At 35.2% G+C, this 19,938-nt stretch overlaps 2 protein-coding genes across 3 annotated transcripts; both read left to right on the top strand.

Moving 5' to 3' along the window:
• The first annotated feature begins 12,686 nt into the window (after positions 1 to 12,686).
• On the top strand, positions 12,687 to 15,167 carry LOC112323215 (pentatricopeptide repeat-containing protein At3g29230). Of its 2 annotated transcripts, XM_024600005.2 has the most exons (2): positions 12,687 to 14,054; positions 14,154 to 15,167. In XM_024600005.2, exons 1-2 carry the CDS (start codon positions 12,860 to 12,862, stop codon positions 14,672 to 14,674), a joined length of 1,716 nt encoding a protein of 571 aa, XP_024455773.2. In that variant the 5' UTR covers positions 12,687 to 12,859; the 3' UTR covers positions 14,675 to 15,167. The 2 variants fall into 2 exon arrangements, with proteins under 2 accessions (XP_024455773.2, XP_024455771.2); XM_024600003.2 differs by having other exon boundaries at positions 12,688 to 15,167.
• A 3,319-nt stretch (positions 15,168 to 18,486) lies between these two features.
• Positions 18,487 to 19,881, top strand: LOC7472617 (uncharacterized). The gene is made up of 2 exons (XM_002305342.4): positions 18,487 to 18,765; positions 18,953 to 19,881. The coding sequence occupies exons 1-2, from the start codon at positions 18,621 to 18,623 to the stop codon at positions 19,717 to 19,719; spliced, it is 912 nt and encodes a 303-aa protein (XP_002305378.1). The 5' UTR covers positions 18,487 to 18,620; the 3' UTR covers positions 19,720 to 19,881.
• Positions 19,882 to 19,938: the final 57 nt, after the last annotated feature.

The raw sequence follows: 19,938 nt of genomic DNA on the forward strand, positions 1-19,938 counted from the left end.
TTTAGTCTCTTAAAATTCTAATCTTCTCAATTAACCTCAAATTGAGCTCCCAAACTTAATTTTCCACCAATTAAGCCCTTAAATAAATTAATTTGACTCATTTAAAGTATAATTAAGCCCTTGCACCTAATTAAATCCTTCAATTGGACCTAAATTAATTCTTAAATATAATTAAACTTTAATTTGACTCATGATTAAATCAAATTGGCCTATTAAAAATCTAATTATGTCTTTAGACTTAATTTTTATGCAGATTCGTCCAATAATCACGTAACTTGACTTTAAATTTGCATTGCCTCTTCAGTTTTAGGTAAAATGGGTTACAATTAGGCTCTCAATTCCATCCAAAATTGCAGCCTAATTTTTTTCTACATATGAAATCCTTTCAGCTTGCTTTTGCCAAAATGCTAGTCTTTATTTTATTTTTTGATTTATTTGGAAAGAAAAAGGTGAATTTGGGGAATAACTCAGAAATGGATTATAACAGTTGCCTCCTTTTTACAATGCTTACGATAGAAAGTCACGTTAGAGACTTTAGATAGTAAGCTTTGTAAAGAAAAAAAAAGAATGGTGATAATGGATTTCCAGATCAAGAAATGGTCTATTGTAATGGACGACCTGCATAAGTGAAAAATGAAAGATTTTCAAAGTGATGAAAGATATGAAGATTTTTCAAAGTAGTCTTATTATAATGGGCGACCTGCCTAGGTGAAAAACACAAAGATTTTTCAAAATGATCTTATTATAATGGGTGACTTGCTTAGGTGAAAAATGCAAAGAGTTTTTAGGTGGTGAAAAACGCGAATAATTTTTCAAAGTGATTTTATTGTAATAGGCGACCTGTCTAGAAGGAAAATGCGAAGATTTTTCGAGTGGTGAAAAATGTGATTTACCTGGTGAAAGGATTTGGTCAGAGATACCTTGAAGGGACGACAAGATAAAACTCAAAAGCGTATTATGTAGGATATGAGAGCTCAAATGAGCACTTAAAGGGAAAAAAGATAGGGCTCAAAGGCACATTATCTAAGGGATGAGGGCTTAAAGACACACTTAAAAGAAGAGGATAGGGCTTGAAGGTGCACTATTTGAGAGATGGAGACTTAAAGGCACACTTAAGAAGAGATATGATATAGAGATAGGGCTAGCGCACTATCTGAGAAGCGAGGGCTAGAAAAAATGTTCGGAAAGAAAGATAAGATAGGGTTAGAAAGCATATTATCTAAGAAGTGATGGCTCAAAGGTGTGCTCGAAAGGAGGTAGGGTTTGAAAACACACTACTTGAGAGATGATGACTCAAAGGTGCATTCGAAATGAGATAAGGTTAGAAAATGAACTATCTAAGAGATAAGAACACAAAGACGCACTCAAAATGAGGTAAGGTTAGAAAACGCACTAGTCGAGAGATGAGGGCTCAAAGGCGTACTTGAAATGAAGAAGGTTGGGCTTGAAGGCGCATTATTTGAGGGATGAGAGCTTAAAGATGCACTCAAAACAAGGCAGGGTTAAAAAACACAATACCTAGGAGATGAGGGCCCAAAGACGGGCTCGAAAGAGATTTGCTGGCGAGACACTGGTTTGTCAAAGATTAAAGTAATGCATTATGATCAATATGCATGTATACTCACCTAAGAAATATAGGTCCCTTTTCTTCATTGACTTTCCTCATTCTTGAAAGTTTAAGTCTTTATAGTAAGCTTCGATGGCTTTTTCGCTTTTGCTTATTCAAGTCACAACTTGTGATCTTGATCTCTAAAAGGTATGGTACAAATATTTATCTCAAAGGTTGCCAACTCTACCCTACATTTTCTATTTTCTTAGAAAGAAAATCATGGAGCCCGTCTTATTATGTGTTTTTTGGATTGCCCCCCAGCTTGATCATACTCCCAAATGTTTCATTTGAATTTTCTTTGGGGACAAGACCGTGTGAAATAAGATTTGGTTATTTACAACGAGTTGTTTTCATGAAGAATTTTTAGAATTTCAAAGCTATTCTAAACACAAAAACCATTTTTTATGTCGGTTTAAAGCAAACTTGTTCTGAAAAAAATTCAAATGATTCCTATGGACAGGTCTTAATAAGTGTTGAAAATTTTTGTTTTACTTTTAATAAAAATGTAAAGTGACATTTTGTTGGTCAAAGAAGTTCAAACTTCAATTTGAGGGTTTCAGAGGACCAATCTTCAAAGCATCAATTTTATTTGTATATGTAATGGAGCTTGTTTCGCATAAGGAAACATTACCTACCGATCCAGATGGCCTCTTTGATCAGATAGGGCTTGATTGGGCATATAACGTAGGCTTTGACTATTAGCTACGAAGAAAAAGGATATTTATAAGCTCAAAAGATGTTTAATGGATTTCAAGACTAAGAATTACCATTGCTTATTTCTATACATTTTAGTCCTTCGAATTGATTTGCAAAATGGTTTATCGTGCCCTCTAGTGTCAGGCTTGGGCTTTTTCTCTTTGTTTTCTTCATTTAGTTTTGAGCATCATCATATTAGTTATTTTTTTGGTATGCTCAAACCTTTTGGACCCTTTAGATTCTTTCATGTCTTCCATCTTTGTTTGGGCACTTTTTATTCATTGAGGATATTTTTTCCTATTTCTCACACTTGCCCTCTAATATAGGGTGTGATCCTAGTCAGAGTTATTTTTCAACAAAGACTTACTAGGCTCAATGGGGACTGTAAATGATTTTTTATCTTGTGAAAGGATTGTCAAAGATAGCCCTTCCTTATTTCAAACGCATGCATTCATAATTGGTAAACTTTGCTTTTATTTCATGCAAATATGCAAAATGGTTTCTCATTATCCATTCAGCTAAAACTTAGCTTTGAAGCCATCTTATGGTCCTTGGGTTACTGTTGCAATGTTGCGGTCACACAAATTAATTACCTTAACTTAAGTAAACAAGATAATATAGAGCAAGCAAGGGGTCAATCCCACAAGGAAGTTTTAGTTCTGATTTTTATGCTAGATGTTATGCAATTTGGGGGGTTTTGAGATTATCTAGAATATAGCAGAATTAAACAATCAAGTAAAATTAAAAAAATCAGAAAACTAACAAGAAAATAAACCTTGGTTTCAAGTAAACATCCACTTACATAAATTAAAACCGATCATTGAAACGAAACATCAATTTATATTTTGAATCTTTATCTTTTCTTAACATTGGTTAGTTAACATATCCATCGTATAACTAACCCAACCATTAAATAACTACAGTGTCTGCACTAGTAATTTAATTCAATGGCAGCCTTAAAAACTAGATAAGTTGTTTAATCAAGAAAACATAACTGTTCGTGGTCCATGTTTGATTTGATCGAAAGTTTTCCCTAAGATTAATAACATAGATCCGCTACGATTATTAAACTCAGTTGCTTCACAAGTTTATATACCACAACTTTGATTTTGATAGCAAATTTAGCAATAGATTGTTTACAATAATAACTTAGAGTCCGCTCTAACAATTAAAATAAACAATAATAGGAAATAAACATAGAAAAACAAACATATTCATCATATAAATTGAAAGGAAAAGGTAAAATAAATCTCAAAGCTCTTGAAACCCGAAGGTTTATGTGTTCTTGCAACTAAGAAAAAGAGTTTAGCCTTACATGTCTATTGAACAGCTAATCAAAAAGAAAGAAGAAATGTATCATTTCAGGTTTATGGAGGAAAGGGTGTGTTTTTCTTCTCTTCTGGCCGCCCCTTTCTTTCCTTTCTCTCTTTCTTTTTATATCCTAGAAAACCCTAATCTCTTTCCTATAAAATATTCCTTTTCTAAGTAGACAATTTACACTTAAGTGTTTCAATAACTATTTTCATAAAAAAGAGAAATAGCATTGCATAAAATCTTCAAGCTTTAACTTTTAACTTAGAGAAGCTAAATTGCTGAAATAAAGACTCAGATATTGGTTTGGATGCTTTGAGAAGTACTTTGGACTTGTTTCTTCACAAAACTTGTCTACTGACAGAATTCATGTGTCATCTTAGAAAAATCATATATCTTTCATATGAGATCTTTTTCCTCTAAAATTTGATAGGCTGATAGGTCTTCAAGTCAAAAATCCAAAAAAATTAAGTTTGCATCAAATTAACTTCTGTAGCTCAAAATATTCAAGTCAGAATGGTCAAAGGTCAACACTAGCAGAATGCGAGATTTATCTTTGAAAGCTACCATTTTTATGTTATTTCTCTTTTTATATAGTTTTTGAAGAAAAAGGAAACGCACCAAAAAATTCTTGGTGCAGTGGTTTCATGAGTAAAGGATATGCTCGTATAAGTGTGTTATTTGTGTGAAATAACAAAAATAAAGGCACATCATGAATAAAAGAGAACACATAATCTTATTAAAAAGGAAGGACTCATTTGACAAAGAAAGTTTTGTTGCAATATGAGCCTAGATTACCGACAAGACTAAAACAGGTAGAAACATAACGAAATCAAAATAACTTTGCAAGCATGATCAGACAGAGGTAGTTATTTTTTTGGACACAATGAGAACATGCTCTTTTTTCCAACTCTCGTACACTTCCCCTTCGACCAACCTCCCTACAAAAACTCTTGCAGGAATCTCATCAATGGTATGGACAAAAAACCAAAGACACCCCTTTAAATTCAAGTCCTTAAGAATTCATGTTGCCTTCTTCGTACCATGTTCTTACCATCGGTGTTTTTGCCAAGCATTTCTCTTCTAATGCATTTACTTATCTACTACCTGAAGTATGATTGGGTAGAGGGTTCGTACTCACATTTGAAGTTTCTTTGAATGTTATCCACCCAACTTTAATTAACTGCATGAGCTTCTTCTTGAAGGCATTGCATGTATGAATGTTATGTCCTGCAGCGCCAGCATGGTATGAAGCAGGTGAAGTCAGGTTTGTACCAGTTGGGGTAAGGTGGCTACGAAGTGTCAGGGATTTGGGAGCTACATGCCTTGTGCTCAGCAGCTTCTGGTATATCTCATTTAAGGGTAGTGGTAATGGAGGTAGTTGTTTCTGAACCCTTTGAAAACTCTTAATTTGGTTTTTGATTTGAGACTTAGGTTTTCTAGCAGAAACTAAAAGGTTGAAATTGATGTTGGCAATTTAGGGTAGTGTGTGGTAGTTTTGGAATTGGTTTTTCCTACCCCTATAATCATTTTCAATATGGTCGACCTCCCTCATTTTTCCTTCGAAGCCTTTTTTCTTCATGGGTGCAGAGATTCTACAACTCTTTACTCCTTGCTTTATACGTTCAGCCATTGCCACAATGTTAGTAAATTGTTGCGTTGAACTACTCATCACATGCTCGTAGTATGATGCCTTAAGTGTATTGGCAATTAGAGTGATCATTTCTTTGTCCAAAAGTGGGGGATGCACTTGACCAGCTAAATCTCTCCATCTCTAGGCATACTTCCTTATGCTTTCTTTATCCTTTTTTTCTATATTAGACAAGTTGGTTCTATCGAGAGCAATTTTAATGTTGTACTTGTACTGCTTGACAAATGCATCTACAAGATCTTTTCATCTCCTGATCTTGGTGTTGTCCAATCTCATGTACTAGCTCAATGTTGCCCTACTTAAACTATCCTGAAAAATACATCAGTAGTTTCTCATCATGTACTACTTCTGTCATTTTATTACAGTAGGATTTGAGATGAATGATGGGGAACTATGTTATAGTATATTTGATAAATTTAGGAACACGTAACTTCTTTGGCACCACCATATTTAGAACCAAACACATCTCTACAGTCTCTACTAGGTCATACAAGTCTACCCCTTCAACTGGCTTCCAGCGCTTCCATCTTATCTTTATCAATATCATCATATGACTTTGTCTCGTGGGACTCGTTGGTGAATGCATCTAGAACTACAGGGGATGGCGTTGATGTTTCTGATTGAACAAATGTTGGATTGTATTCGGGCTCCTAACCTTATTCCCCAATTATTTCTTCGAGTTGAGCTGTTGTTGGGGCTAAGAAAAGGTGACGGGTCGATTGGAAGGACCTTTACTAGAGGCATTTCTAAGTGCTTGCTTGAGTAAGATAGTAAGGTCACGCTAACTTTTAGAGACTCCAACTCTTCTTGAAAATAAGCGTCACGATGACCACGCTCTTCATCTTCCATATTTCTCAGTTGAAGTTAGGTGTTGTAAACTTTTTGAGAACCTATATTTCAACCTGATGCATGTATATATGTTATTTATAATGAATGAATGTATGCATATGAATGAAAATATGTGTCCATGCACATTAGATATAAATGGTGAAAACCCATGCAAAATGAATATTTAGGGAGTCCATACTCTAAGGGATGGTTCTAGGCCATTATATAAGGGTAAGCTTTCTACCTGGTCTCAAAAGGTCTATGAACTGCCTAGTGACAACCTTACGTAAAGGCAGTATAGGGGTTTACAGAGAATGGTTAAGGGCATAGTGTGACCACTATTACCGAGTAAACATTCAGTTCATAGTTAGATGTTTCACAAATCTGAACCCCCACTGAAAGTCATAAGGTAGAACGTTATTCCCCACCTAACCTAGAATTACGTTTTTTTGCAAATTAAAATGCATGAGGGCATTAATCCATACCTGACATCCTTATGCATGAACATGAAGTAAAAATGCATGCTAAAACAGTAAAAATATGAGCTAAATTTAAACAGACCAAAACAAACAAACAAGCAAAACTTAGTCTGGTCAGACAAGGTGTTTCCCAGTGGAGTTGCCATCCTGTCGTGGGGCAACGTTGAAATGGCGTGCTTTAAGATGCCTCTTAAGAGGTGTTGTGTTGGGAAAAGAAAGAGTTTTGGATCTAATCATAAAATTATGATTAAGGTTCAGGAGTCGTCACCTAATAATATGGTTACTAGGAAATCTATAGTCTATGAGAGTCTAGGTAAGAGACTGGTTGTGCAAGGAGAAGATGCATCACCCCTAATGCACCCTACCTGAGGTAAGTTGCATTGTTCTTTGATTATTTATCTAAGTCAAGTTTCTATTCGTTAGTCTTTTTCTAACGTCTAAGGTATGTCTCTCTTTATGAGAAAGTCTCTACCTTATTAGGTGAAGTCCTAACCATTCTAAAGTTCAAATTTTAGCATCGTACTTATTTTGTATTTTGTATCTTTAATACCTGAAAGTGTACTATATGGTGTAGTTTTACAACCCCAAATATTAAAGTTTACATCTAAACCTTGATATAAAATGAACATAATGATTAGTGAAGGGTTTTTGACATTATGGCCAAATCCTTATGGATAACTATAAACTGGTCACAATATCTATTTTTTTTTTGTAATTTTAAAACATAAGAAAGATGCAAAAAAAAAATTTATAAAAAAAATGCTTGGAAAACTTTTAAGATTTGGTTGTATACATGAAAACAAAATATTTTTTGTTTTTTGAAAGAGGAAATTAATTTAAAAACATTTTGAGATTTTTTTGAATTTTTTTAGAAACATTTCAGAGAAAACCAGGTATTTTAATATCCAATATGTACCTTACAGTGTAAATACAACCCAATATTATGCAAAATTAGTATAAAAACATGGGAGAAATCACAAATTTTTTTAAAGGACTTTAACAATTTTTTTAATTTTTTGGTATTTTATATAATAAATAATATTATAGTATTATATTATTATTATTCTTATTATTATTATTAAATATATGGGTTGGGCCTGGCCCAGTCAACCGGGTCAACCCCAGCCTGGTCTGGTTGGGCTGACTGGCGACCCAACAGACCATACCCTCTCTTTTTTTTCTGGGGTGGACCTGGCCCAGCCTTTTGGGCGAGGTCTAGTCCAGGCCTGCATGGTTGCTGGGCTACAATGGTTGCTGGAGTCATTCCTAGTGTTGTTGGAGTTGTTCCTGATTTTTATCTTTTAGAAAATATGCTTGAAAAAAAAACCTTTTAGGATGTGGTCGTATGCAAAACAACACCTTTTTTTTAATGAAAATCTTTTTTTTCATTTTTTTATATTTTTTTGTTTTTGAAATTTCGGAGAAAAACAAGTATTTTTAATATTAGATCCTTATCTTATAATGTAAGTCTACAACTCGATATTATGCAAAATTATTGGAAAAACATGTGAGGGGGCCCACAAATATTTTTAAAATGACCTTCAGAATTTTTGGAATTTTTTTGTTTTTTAATTATTATGATAAAATTATTATATTATTATTAAATATTTTGGGTTGGGCTGGCCTAACCATCTAGGTCAAACTCAGCTGGGCTAGGTTGACTGGCAACCCAACATGCTTATTTTTTTTTTATTTTTCTTTGGTTAGGCCAGACCCAGCCCAACCATTTGGGCTGAGCTGACATAGGTCCAACCCAACACAACTTAGTCACTAGCCCAACCTAGTGACTACGTTGCATGAACAATGTAACATGAATTATAATTCATGTTCCACTGTTTACATGTAGTGGAATAGAAGATGTCGAAAAGAGAAGAAGAGATGGGGAGGCTTACTTGGTATAGAAGGAGCTGCTGGTTCAGGAAGTCGACGTGAAGCTGTGGCGATGTTCATGGAGGAGTCAATATTGTTGTTGTTGTTGTTGTTGGTGATGGTGTTGGTGCTGGAGAAGGAAGAAACTGAAATGGTGGTGACTATCTGTCTACTGGAGCTGTTGCTGTTGTTGTTGCTATGTAGGAAGAAGAAGCAGTTGATGGAGAGGGAGAAGTATGGTGGCTCTGATGAAGGAATTGGTGGTTGGCGTTGGCTGTGAGGGGAAAAGAAACCTTCAACTAGGAGAAAGAAAAGGAAGTTGGCAGAGGAGAGAGAGATTCTTGCAGTGGCTCCTCCTGATGTGAGGTGGTCGATTGGTGGTTATAGTGACTTATGGTGGATAAGACAGTGATGATGATGGTTGGTGGTTGAAACGACGGAGAGAAAGGGAAAGAATAATGATAGAAAAATTAAGGGGATTGATTTTTTTTCAATTTTTGCACCTGATTTTCTTTATGCTTAAGCCATGAAATCCACCCCTATTTATAGGGGTGGAAGATGGATATTTTGTCTTTAATAGTGCCAAATTTTGGCTCTTGATTCAACTAGGAAGGATCCTAACCATTGGCTCAAAGTGGCCATCATGGTCTAACAAAGTTACTGCAGGAAGGGGCTGGTTGGGTTGGTTACTTTGGGGCTGTGCCACGGCCGCTGTGGCGTCAATCGGCTAGAACAAACCACATTGGGGTATAGTCAGATGTCAGGTCATCGCTTATGTGCAAGTTTTGCCAAAATTGGTGGAGAGATGAAGCATTAAATGCCTTGGGAATGTGGCCCCCTAAACAGCCTTTTCGGGTGAAAACCTGAAGAAGAAGATAAACAATTAACCCAAAACGGTGCTATTTTGGTAAAGTTCATTTTGGTCCTTCGATTCATGATTTTTATCAATTACACCCTTGATTGACTTCAAACTTTCAAGTTTGTTCAATTTTACCCCTCACGAACTCCAATTTCAGCCCCGAATTTCAGTGCCTTTTTCATTTTGGTCTTTGGTCTTGGATTTATACAATTTGACCCTCAATTGACCATTCAACTTTCAATTTTCTTCAATTTCACCTCTGATTTCAATCAATTGAGTTCCTTGAGTTCGACGTCTTTTTCAAAATGGTCCTTGGCTGTAAATTTCTTCAATTTAGCCCTTAATTGACCCTAAAACTTTGATTTTCTTGCAATTTTACCCCTGATTTGAATCAATTGACTCTGTAAAAATTAAATTTGGTCTTCTAAAATTCTAATCTTCTCAATTAAGTCCAAAGTGAGCTCCTAAACTTAATTTTTCACCAATTAAGTCCTAATAAAATTAATTTGACCCATTTAAAGTACAATGTAGTCTTTACACCTAATTAAATCCTTTAATTGAACCCAAATTAATTTTTAAACACAATTAATCTTTAATTTGGCCCATAATTAAATTAAATTGGCTTATTAAAAATCTAATTATGTCCTTAAACTTAATTGTTATGCAAGTTCGTTCAATAATCATGTAACTTGACCTTAAATTTGTATTGTCTCTCCAGTTTTGAGTAAAACAAGGTACAATTTAAATCTTAGATTCTTTCATACTAAGCTATTTTAGCATCTAATCTATACGCATGGATTGAGATAATTTAAGCAACCTTCTATATTTATCTCCATAGATCTTTATATTCAATATATAGGTTGCTTCTTCCAATTTCTTTATGGATAAATTCTTGGACAACCAAAACTTTACTAATTAAAGTAAAGATATGTTTGCTAAATGTATAATTTATATATAATATTAGGAAAACACTACTATTCTCACTAACCTTTTGTAAACACAAAGTTTATCCATATTTTTAATGAAATCAAATATGTTGATTATACCATCAAAATTGGATATTCTTACGCCTTAAAGCTTGCATAGTATATTTATACTTTTCCTTAATGTTAGTCTTTTTAAAAAAACCCACTTAGATCCATTGAGTTTTATTCATTCAGGTGGATCAACCAAGTTTCAAACTTAGTTAGTATATGAAGTCCATAACTTCAAGTCATTTTTTAGAAAAAAAATATCATATATTACTTCCAAGTAATTGGTAGGCTAATCAATTATGAGCAATATGTCATTCACAATTTTCATGAGAAGTTCTTATCTCATTGATGCATGATTTATAGAGATTTTATGTTTCTTAAGGTTCAAGCTAAACCATTCAATGTTTTAGCCTTGTGAATATATTTCATCTAGATGTAATGTTCTAAGAGATGTAGATAATTTCATTCTCTTTTAGGAATTTGACTAAAATTCAATTTAGTCCTTTATCTTTTATTTGCATCCCTAATTGACTTCAACTTTTAATTTTATGTGATTTTACCCTTGTCAAACTCAAATATCAACCCTGAAGTTCAGCGTCTTTTTATTTTGATCATTGATTGTAAATTTATGCAAATGATCTTCAATTAACCATTTAACTTCTAATTTGCTTCAATTTCACCCTTTTTTCCAACCAAATTAAGGGCATGTTTGGGATTGTAATAGCGGTTGCGGTTAAAAGTGTTTTTCGCTTAAAATGCATCAAGATGATGTCTTTTCATATTTTTAAAATTATTTTTGATATCAACGCATCAAAACAATTCAAAAACACTAAAAAAATATTAATTTTAAGCAAAAAAAAAATTTCAAAGTTTTTGGAACGCAGGTTCCAAACGGGCCCTAAGTCCTCGAAGTTTAGCGTCTTTTTCAAAAAGATCATTGGTTGTGAATTTATTTAATTTGACCTTTAATTGACACTAAACTTTGACTTTCTTGCAATTGTATCCCTAATTTCAATCAATTGACTTTGTAAGAATTAAGTTTGGTCCTTTAAAATTTCAATATTCTCGATTAAGCCCAAATTGAGTTTTCAAACTTAATTTTTCATCAATTAAGTTCCTAATAAAATTAATTTGACCCATTAAAAGTATAATTAAATCCTTGCACCTAATGTAATCTTTTAATTTGACCAAAACTAATCCTTAAACATAATTAAACTTTTAATTTAGCCCATGATTAAATCAAATTGGCCTATTGAAAATCTAATTAAGTCCATTTACTTAATTTTTTTATGCAAATTCATCCAATAATCATTTAATTTGACATTGAATTTGCATTTTCTCTTTAATCTTGGGTATAATGGGGTACGATTAATCTTTTAATTTTGTCCAAAACTCTAGCTTGATTCTTTTATACATTTGAAACCCTTCTTATCCTACTTTTGCCAAGTTGCTAGTTTTTGTTATTTTTATTTTTATTTTTTAAAAGAAAAAGGGTAAATTTGAGGGGGGAACCCAAAAATAGGTTATGACAACGTCTAAGCCCTTCTTCACAAAAATGAAAGATATTTCTTTTAAGAAATGAATCCTTAATAGCTAAATCTTCACTTGCTTTGCATCTTAGACTTGTTAATGAATTTTTTCATTCAATTACATATGCATAGTGATATGATATTCATATAAAACATGTTTAAACTTAATTTCATCTAAACTAGTCTATTCTTTATTTAATTGTTATCATCAAAATACAAAATATTATAAATATTAATATGTGACCTATAGGTTAACATGTGTTACCTAGAGCTTTGTTTTTTTTTTTTTTTTTACTTTTTCCAATTTAGTTTTTTTATGATGATTTTTACTTTTGGATTAAATATAAGCATCAAATATTTTTCGTGCTTTGTTCCAATTTGTTTTTTAAATCGGGCCGGCCTAAGCCACAGATTTCCTAGGTCACAAGTCAACTCGTTAGAGCGAGCATAACTATAAAATAATATATTTTAATTTTAATTTTTGATTTTGTTTTTATTTTTTTCAAATTGAGTCCCCAAACTCTCACTGAGGCGAGCATCAAATATTTATCTAAAACAAAAAATCCAATTAAAAAATCATTCCTTATATAAAAACATCATCACTATAAATAAATAATCTAATAATATGAATTCATCCACTTTGTTTACTTCTTCATCATACACACTATCATTCATTGTCTTTTATCCAACAATATTTTTCTCTTTGAAAACGTGAAGAAGCTTAAGGGTGTGTTCAACAATAGAAAATAATTTTCTAGTTTTCTTTTCTTTTTAAGTTTTTCTTTTTCAACAAAAAATTAAAAAAATGTGTTCATTGAAGTTTTTCTTTTTCCTTGTTCAAGTGGGTGGCTTGCTTGCTTTAACATGTGGTAGCCCAAGGGCTTTACAATAAACAAATAACAGACAGACTTCATGATATTAGGACCAAACTGGAAAATCCTTAGACCCTCAACCAAACCCAGCTCCCTCCATGGTCTCCTCAGCTTCTCCTTTTTGCCATCCTTGAATTCATCCACCCGCAGAATTTGTCTTACAAAAATGCAAGCCATCTTCTATGTCTAAACAAATGCAAATTTCAGTACCAATAAGAGCCCCAACATGGGTCTCAACAAGAAGGATCTTTCAACAAAAATTACAAGACCTTCACAAATGTACAAACTTAAACCACATAAAACAAGTTCATGCCCAAATCCTCAAACAAAATCTCCACCAAGACCTTTATGTAGCGCCCAAGTTAATTTCAGCTTTCTCTCTTTCTCAAGAAATGACTTTAGCTATTAATGTTTTCAAACAAATCCCTGACCCTAATGTCCACTTGTATAATACTTTTATAAGAGCCTGCGTGCAAAATTCCCATTCTTTACTGGCTTTTGAAACTTTCTTTGAAATGCAAAGGAATGGGCTTTTTGCTGATAATTTTACGTACCCTTTTCTTTTAAAGGCTTGTGATGGACAGTCTTGGTTGCCTCTTGTGAAAATGATACATAACCATTTGGAGAAATATGGGTTTTTTCAGGATTTGTTTGTGCCCAATTCACTTATTGATAGTTACTGTAAATGTGGTTTGTTGGGTGTGAAGTCTGCAATGAGGTTGTTTAAGGTGATGGATGAAAGAGATGTGGTTTCTTGGAATTCTATGATTAGAGGGTTATTGAAAGTAGGGGAGTTGAGTGAAGCTTGCAAACTGTTTGATGAAATGCCCATGAAAGATGCTGTTAGTTGGAATACAATACTGGATGGGTATGTGAAGGCAGGAGAGATGAATAAAGCGTTTGGATTGTTTGAGAGCATGCCAGAGAGGAATGTGGTGTCGTGGTCGACGATGGTTTCCGGTTATTGTAAAGCAGGAGATATGGAAATGGCTAGAATGTTGTTTGATAGAATGCCGGTCAAGAATTTGGTTTCTTGGACTATAATTGTATCTGGCTACGCTGTAAAGGGGCTAGCAAAGGACGCCATAAGATCGTTTGAGCAAATGGAGGAGGCCGGTTTGAAGCCTGATGATGGCACAATTATTAGCATATTGGCTTCTTGTGCAGAGTCTGGTCTCCTTGGTTTAGGGAAGAGAGTTCATACTTCTATTGAGAGGATTAGGTACAAGTGCAGTGTTAATGTGTCTAATGCATTGGTTGACATGTATGCAAAGTGTGGTCAGGTGGACAGGGCGCTAAGCGTGTTCAATGGGATGTCAAAAAAAGATTTGGTCTCATGGAATTGCATGCTCCAAGGGTTAGCCATGCATGGGCACGGTGAGAAAGCGCTACAGCTCTTTTCTATAATGAGGCAAGAAGGGTTCAGGCCTGATAAAGTTACATTGGTTGCTGTTTTGTGTGCTTGTGTTCATGCAGGCTTTGTCGATGAGGGAATTCGATACTTTAATAATATGGAGAGGGATTATGGCATTGTTCCCCACATTGAGCATTATGGTTGCATGGTGGACCTTTTGGGTCGTGGAGGTCGTCTTAAAGAAGCTTATAGGCTTGTGCAAAGCATGCCAGTAGAACCAAATGTTGTTATTTGGGGTACCCTTTTGGGGGCCTGTAGAATGCATAATGCTGTGGGACTTGCAGAGGAGGTACTAGATTGCTTGTTTAAGCTGGAACCATCAGATCCTGGTAATTACTCTCTGTTGTCAAATATTTTTGCATCTGCGGGAGACTGGAGCAGTGTTGCCAATGTAAGGCTGCAAATGAAAAACTTTGGAATACAGAAACCATCAGGGGCTAGTTCCATTGAGGTGGATGATGAGGTCCATGAATTTACAGTATTTGATAAATCACACCCGAAATCAGATAAAATTTATCAAATGATTAACAGATTGGGTCTGGACCTGAAGCGAGTTCACGTTGTCCCAAAGGTATACCTGTAGGGGTTGGTTGTCTTTGGCTCAACTGGAAGCATTGCTAAACAACTGCATTCATTTCCTCATTTGAAGCGTAGGAAACACTGTTTTGGGGATGCACAAAATGCATAATGCTGTGGCCTGTAGGAGTTGTAGAGGAGATACTAGATTCCATGATAACGTTGGAACCATCAGATCTGGATGATCTCTTTGCCAGATATTTTTGTCTCTGCAGGTGATCAGAACTGTGTTTCCAATGCATCGGTGGAAGCTATGCTTCACCAATGAGGTCTGTCAATTTACTTGTATTTTGGAAATGTGAATCATAGAAAACTTATCGTGATTCAGAGATTTATCAGACCCTAAAGGGAGTCAGCTAGTTCCATCATGTACCTGCAGAAGTAGATGGGCTTTATGTTTAGATGGATTCTTTGCTAAACTGTAGCAATGTTTTCTAATCTTGGTACATATGCAAGACTTGTTCAAACTATTACTGTGATCTTTTAACCACATTTCTATATGAATGTCTATCATCTTTGATGCAAGATACTGACCTTTTGCTGTTATGCTGATACTCATCTTGGCTAGGACAATAGTGACGTCTTGGATAGCCCATGTGTAAGCACGGGGACTTAGTAGCAAGAGTGTTCATTGTTACAAAAAAAGTATTGAAGGAAAAACTATGCAAGATTACCCGCCCCAAAATCCTGCTTAAATAAAACCACAACCAAGCTTAAACAAAACCTATCAACTTTGGATGTAATGTTGTTTTTGTTCTGGCATAAAAACTTAACTAGTACAGTTAGATTTAGAAATCTTTGAAAGAGAGAAGATCTCAAAGAAAAGGAATTAAAGATAGAAACACCAATATTAGAAATGTAGGAAAATCAGCTGAGCAATTGCAGTGTGCATTGACAATAAACCCATACAACTTCTCATGCCATACTAAGAAAATAATCCTTATGATTTGTTCCCAAACAAATTCAGCAGTATGATGACATCAAGGAAGGTGAACACCATCCTGGTGTCAGGTTACTCTGGCTATAAAGCAGGAAAAGCAGGTCCTGCCTCAAACAGGCTGTGAACTTGCCTAGAATGTAGGAGCTTTTTGGAAACTCCGATGGATGTTTAAAGATGAGCATTGCTGAAGCCTGCATGACCAGAGCTTGGTAGCAGGCAATGTCAAGCCTCCATCGAACTCTACCAGGAAGAGTTGAAGAAAGTAGCCCAGGAAGAGTTGAAGAAAGTAGTGATTGCAGTTCAGAATGAAGATAATGGTAAGGAAAATAATAAACAGTAGTTCCAGGTAAGCTTGCAACTTTATCTGAAAAATATTCTTGGACCTTTTATGGGATAGTGTTAACATGTTTATTCAAATGACCTTATCCTATGAAGGCTATTACATTTTCTATCCCAGTCAAATGACTTGTTTTTATTTATAGTACAAATGACCTTATCCTATAAAGTCTATTACATTTTCTATCTCAGTCAAGTGTTGCTATGTTTTTGTGATGCTATCTTTTGCCATTTAGGGTATTCTTGAAATGTTAATTAACTGGTAAAATTTAAATATAGATTTACAAATTGAGACTGTGATTGGTTGAATGCTTCTTGAAGTGCATGCTGTTTTGGTCCTACCAATATAGCATTTCAGAGAGTGAAATATGATTGGCTGATTGCTTGGCTTTGAGATGCAGTTTTTTGAGATAGATATATCGTGTTTTTCTTCCTGATATGTTTTTCCTGTATTTTGTGCTTTGCCATAAAGAATTAGTTTGCTAGCCTGGTGTTCTTTTCCTTTTACTTCCAAGCTCTATCAGAACTGTAACATCTAAATAGTTATTGCATTGTTGCTTCAGTTCAAATCCTGTGTTGTTATTTTGGTATTGACAATCACAAACTAACATCCATAAACTTTTTACTGAATTTTGAATCTGAACATTATTCGCACTGCACATAATATAAGATTGATGAGTTTTAGAATTAAACACAAAACTACACACATCTTAAACACCAGCTTAATTTGTAAATGGAATCTTTTACATGGGTAAATTAGGATATACAGGATCACCTATTTTTGGGCTGAGGTTTAAATGGTTAAAAAATCGAACCTTGAATTTAAATTTGATTTCATATTTCAGGCCAATAATTAGGTTAACTGAAACAAGCCTGATGTTTATGAAGGATTGATGTACAGTGTTCACATGTTTATGAAGGATTTAACATGCCAAAGTTAACTTAGCCACGAAATCGCTTGAATGTACAGGTTGGCATGCTACTTGTGAACCCTTATGCCTTGTCACATGTGGAAAATAAAGATGGCAATAGGAGCACTTTTAGCACTCAAGAGATTACAAATGCAAGCTATAAAACTAGTCAGGCATTTTTTTAATCATGTTTGTTTCTTTGGATTGATGACCAAATTAAGGGTTTGTAAAGCGTATAATGCATCTGTTGCTGCTGATTTTTGGTGCAATATTAGGTACTGAACTGATTTATAGAAGAAAAAAAAAACTAAATTAGATAATGCAACTCATTCTTATCTGGGATTGTGGGGAACTTTCTATCTCATTCACATATCAGATTCTGGCCCCATCAGATGGATTTGAACTTCTCTCTAGTGTATATAATTATTATAATTATTTTTTTCACATGGTTGATGATTTAAGATTTTTCAATGACAGATTCATTTAGAGCTTTATTAAGTTGTTTGCTGTGTTTGCAGGAATGGGAACTGAATTTCTGTATAAGATGCTTTTAGTTCCATTATGTACTAAGGAGGACCCGAGGTTTTACAGATTTGAATGAACCTTTCCAGGTTGAGGAAGAATATGGTGGCAAGGTTACCTTCTCTAAAGAGGATATACAAGGGCGGGAATCATCTGCAAATTCATGCTCCTTCGAATGTTTGGCAAAGGTAGTTTCTCAAAGAACCCTGTAAAGAACAGGATGAGGGAATCAGCCAATGTAATCTGAATTTAGATAATGAATGGAGAAAGGCAGACAAACTTTTTAACCTTAATGCTGGTAAGGACTTATTTAGCAACACTTTTTAGAGTGTTTTTTCTGTTGATATCAGCCAATGATGCTCCTTTTTATTGGATGTGCAAAGTTTTGAAAGCATGTTATGTACAATTGAATGCGCTTGCATGTGGTGTGTGTGCATACACGTTCCCAACATTATTAATTTTCAACTGATAGTTTGATCCTTTCTTTCAGGCCAAACAAGCACAAGACTCTCAGTAGAAGATTGCTACACCTCAAATCACTTGGCAGAATGACACAAGAAGGAATAAAAGAGAACATTAGCAGCAAGAAGATATGTTAGCAGACTGCAACATGAAGGCTTGAAGATGAAGAAGTAGGGAACGCGTGAGCCAGGGGTCATGCCAGTTAATTAGTTAGAGTTAGTTGATCATTGTAGCCGTATATAAAGAACAATTGTATTCCTTGTATGGCAATAAGAAAATACAGAAGATTATTCTCAATTCTCTGTTCTCTCTTCTTTCGGTTCTTTCTCAAATTCTGTTCTCTCTTCTTTCTCAATCTTGTTAAGCTGGGCTTAACATTTTAATGGAGAATATTTGCCTACACAAAAACCCAGGGAAACCATTTTCAACCACAAGAGGTGCTTCAAGTTCACTGCTCAACAGATAACTGGCTGGAAACATGACACATCAGTACTGGAAAACCTACAAAAAGTCCCACTAACCCAAATGATCGTCCAGGTGTAGCTTTCACGTCAGTTGTGCTGTTTATGCCATGTGTAAAGAGTCGTATCCATTGGCCCCTACCTAGCTAGAAAGAAACATCAGAGACTCAACTTGGTTGGAATTGGATGGGACTGATCAGATCACCTTGTGGTTCAGATTAAACCTCACATTTGGATCATTCTCTATTATCCAATTCCAATATCATATTCATTTGGTGGTACACCAAGAAAGAATTAAGAAGAAGAAGAAAGAAAGAGAGCATGGAAGTCTGCTTTCTCACCTCAAACTCCTTCACCAAGACCTTGGAACTTATCCCTTCAATCAAAGCTAGAGTTTTCTCATATCCCAAGAGAAGTTCTAATGCATTTCAGAGCAAAAGAGTTGCTCTCTCCACTTCCATAACATGTAAGTGCACCTCTTCATGCATATCTTTGTTGTCAGTTTTTTTTCTTTTCTTTTCCATTACCTTGATTCACTTCATCTTGATCTAATTTTGTTGGGAATTCATTGATCCCTTGATTCTTTTAAGATATCTTTGTTATAAGTTATGATCATGTGTAGTTTAATCAATAACTTTGTATGTTGATGCCAGGTCGCCACATGCCACCACCATCACCATCTGCTGATGACTGTCGGCCTTTACTTGAAGCTGACTGGAGATCGTTTAGAGCAAGATTGGTTGCCAATGAACAAGCACTGAGGCCCACTGAACCTTCCTCAACAGCAGACCCTGATATTGTTGTGGATCAGCAGCCACCACAAATCACAATTGGGGACAAATGGGCTCATACCATCCATGAACCTGAGAAAGGTTGCCTGCTGATTGCCACAGAAAAGCTTGACGGGGTCCACATTTTCGAACGGACGGTCATCCTTCTCTTGTCAACTGGGCCAGGGAGCCCATATGGCATCATACTCAACCGGCCGTCCCTCATGTCGATCAAGGAAATGAGATCAACGGCGCTTGATGTCGCCGGGGCGTTCTCCAATAGGCCATTGTTCTTTGGCGGGCCATTAGAGGAAGGGTTGTTTCTAGTCAGTCCAGAGAGGGGTTATGATAACGATAGGGTGGCCGAGAGTGGGGTTTTCGAAGAAGTGATGAAGGGAGTGTACTATGGGACTAGAGAGAGTGCTGGTTGCGCAGCTGAAATGGCGAGGAGGAATGTAGTTGGGCTCGGCGATTTCAGGTTCTTTGATGGATATTGTGGGTGGGAGAAGGGGCAATTGAAAGAGGAAATACAAGCTGGTTATTGGGCTGTAGCAGCTTGTAGCCCAAGTGTGATTGGTCTTAACAAGGAAGGGACTCTTGGGCTTCGGGAGGAGGTTCTCTGGCTTATGGGCCTAAAAAATGTCTGCTGAAAGAACTTGTCTGAATTGGGCATATAAGCTTGTAAATGGGACTCCCAAAATCACAATAGGATTATTTCATTTTTATTCCAAGATGCTCCTTCTGTTCCACAAATGTCAAATATTTATTGGAGACTGATATATGACCAATCAAAACCAGAGTTTTAAGAACAATAGCTTGACTTCATTTCTTAAATATAAAAATCACAATTGTAGCTAATCCAATTTAAT

This window comes from Populus trichocarpa, chromosome 4 (assembly GCF_000002775.5).
Source record: "Populus trichocarpa isolate Nisqually-1 chromosome 4, P.trichocarpa_v4.1, whole genome shotgun sequence".
In the NCBI taxonomy this organism is placed as follows: Eukaryota; Viridiplantae; Streptophyta; class Magnoliopsida; order Malpighiales; family Salicaceae; genus Populus; species Populus trichocarpa.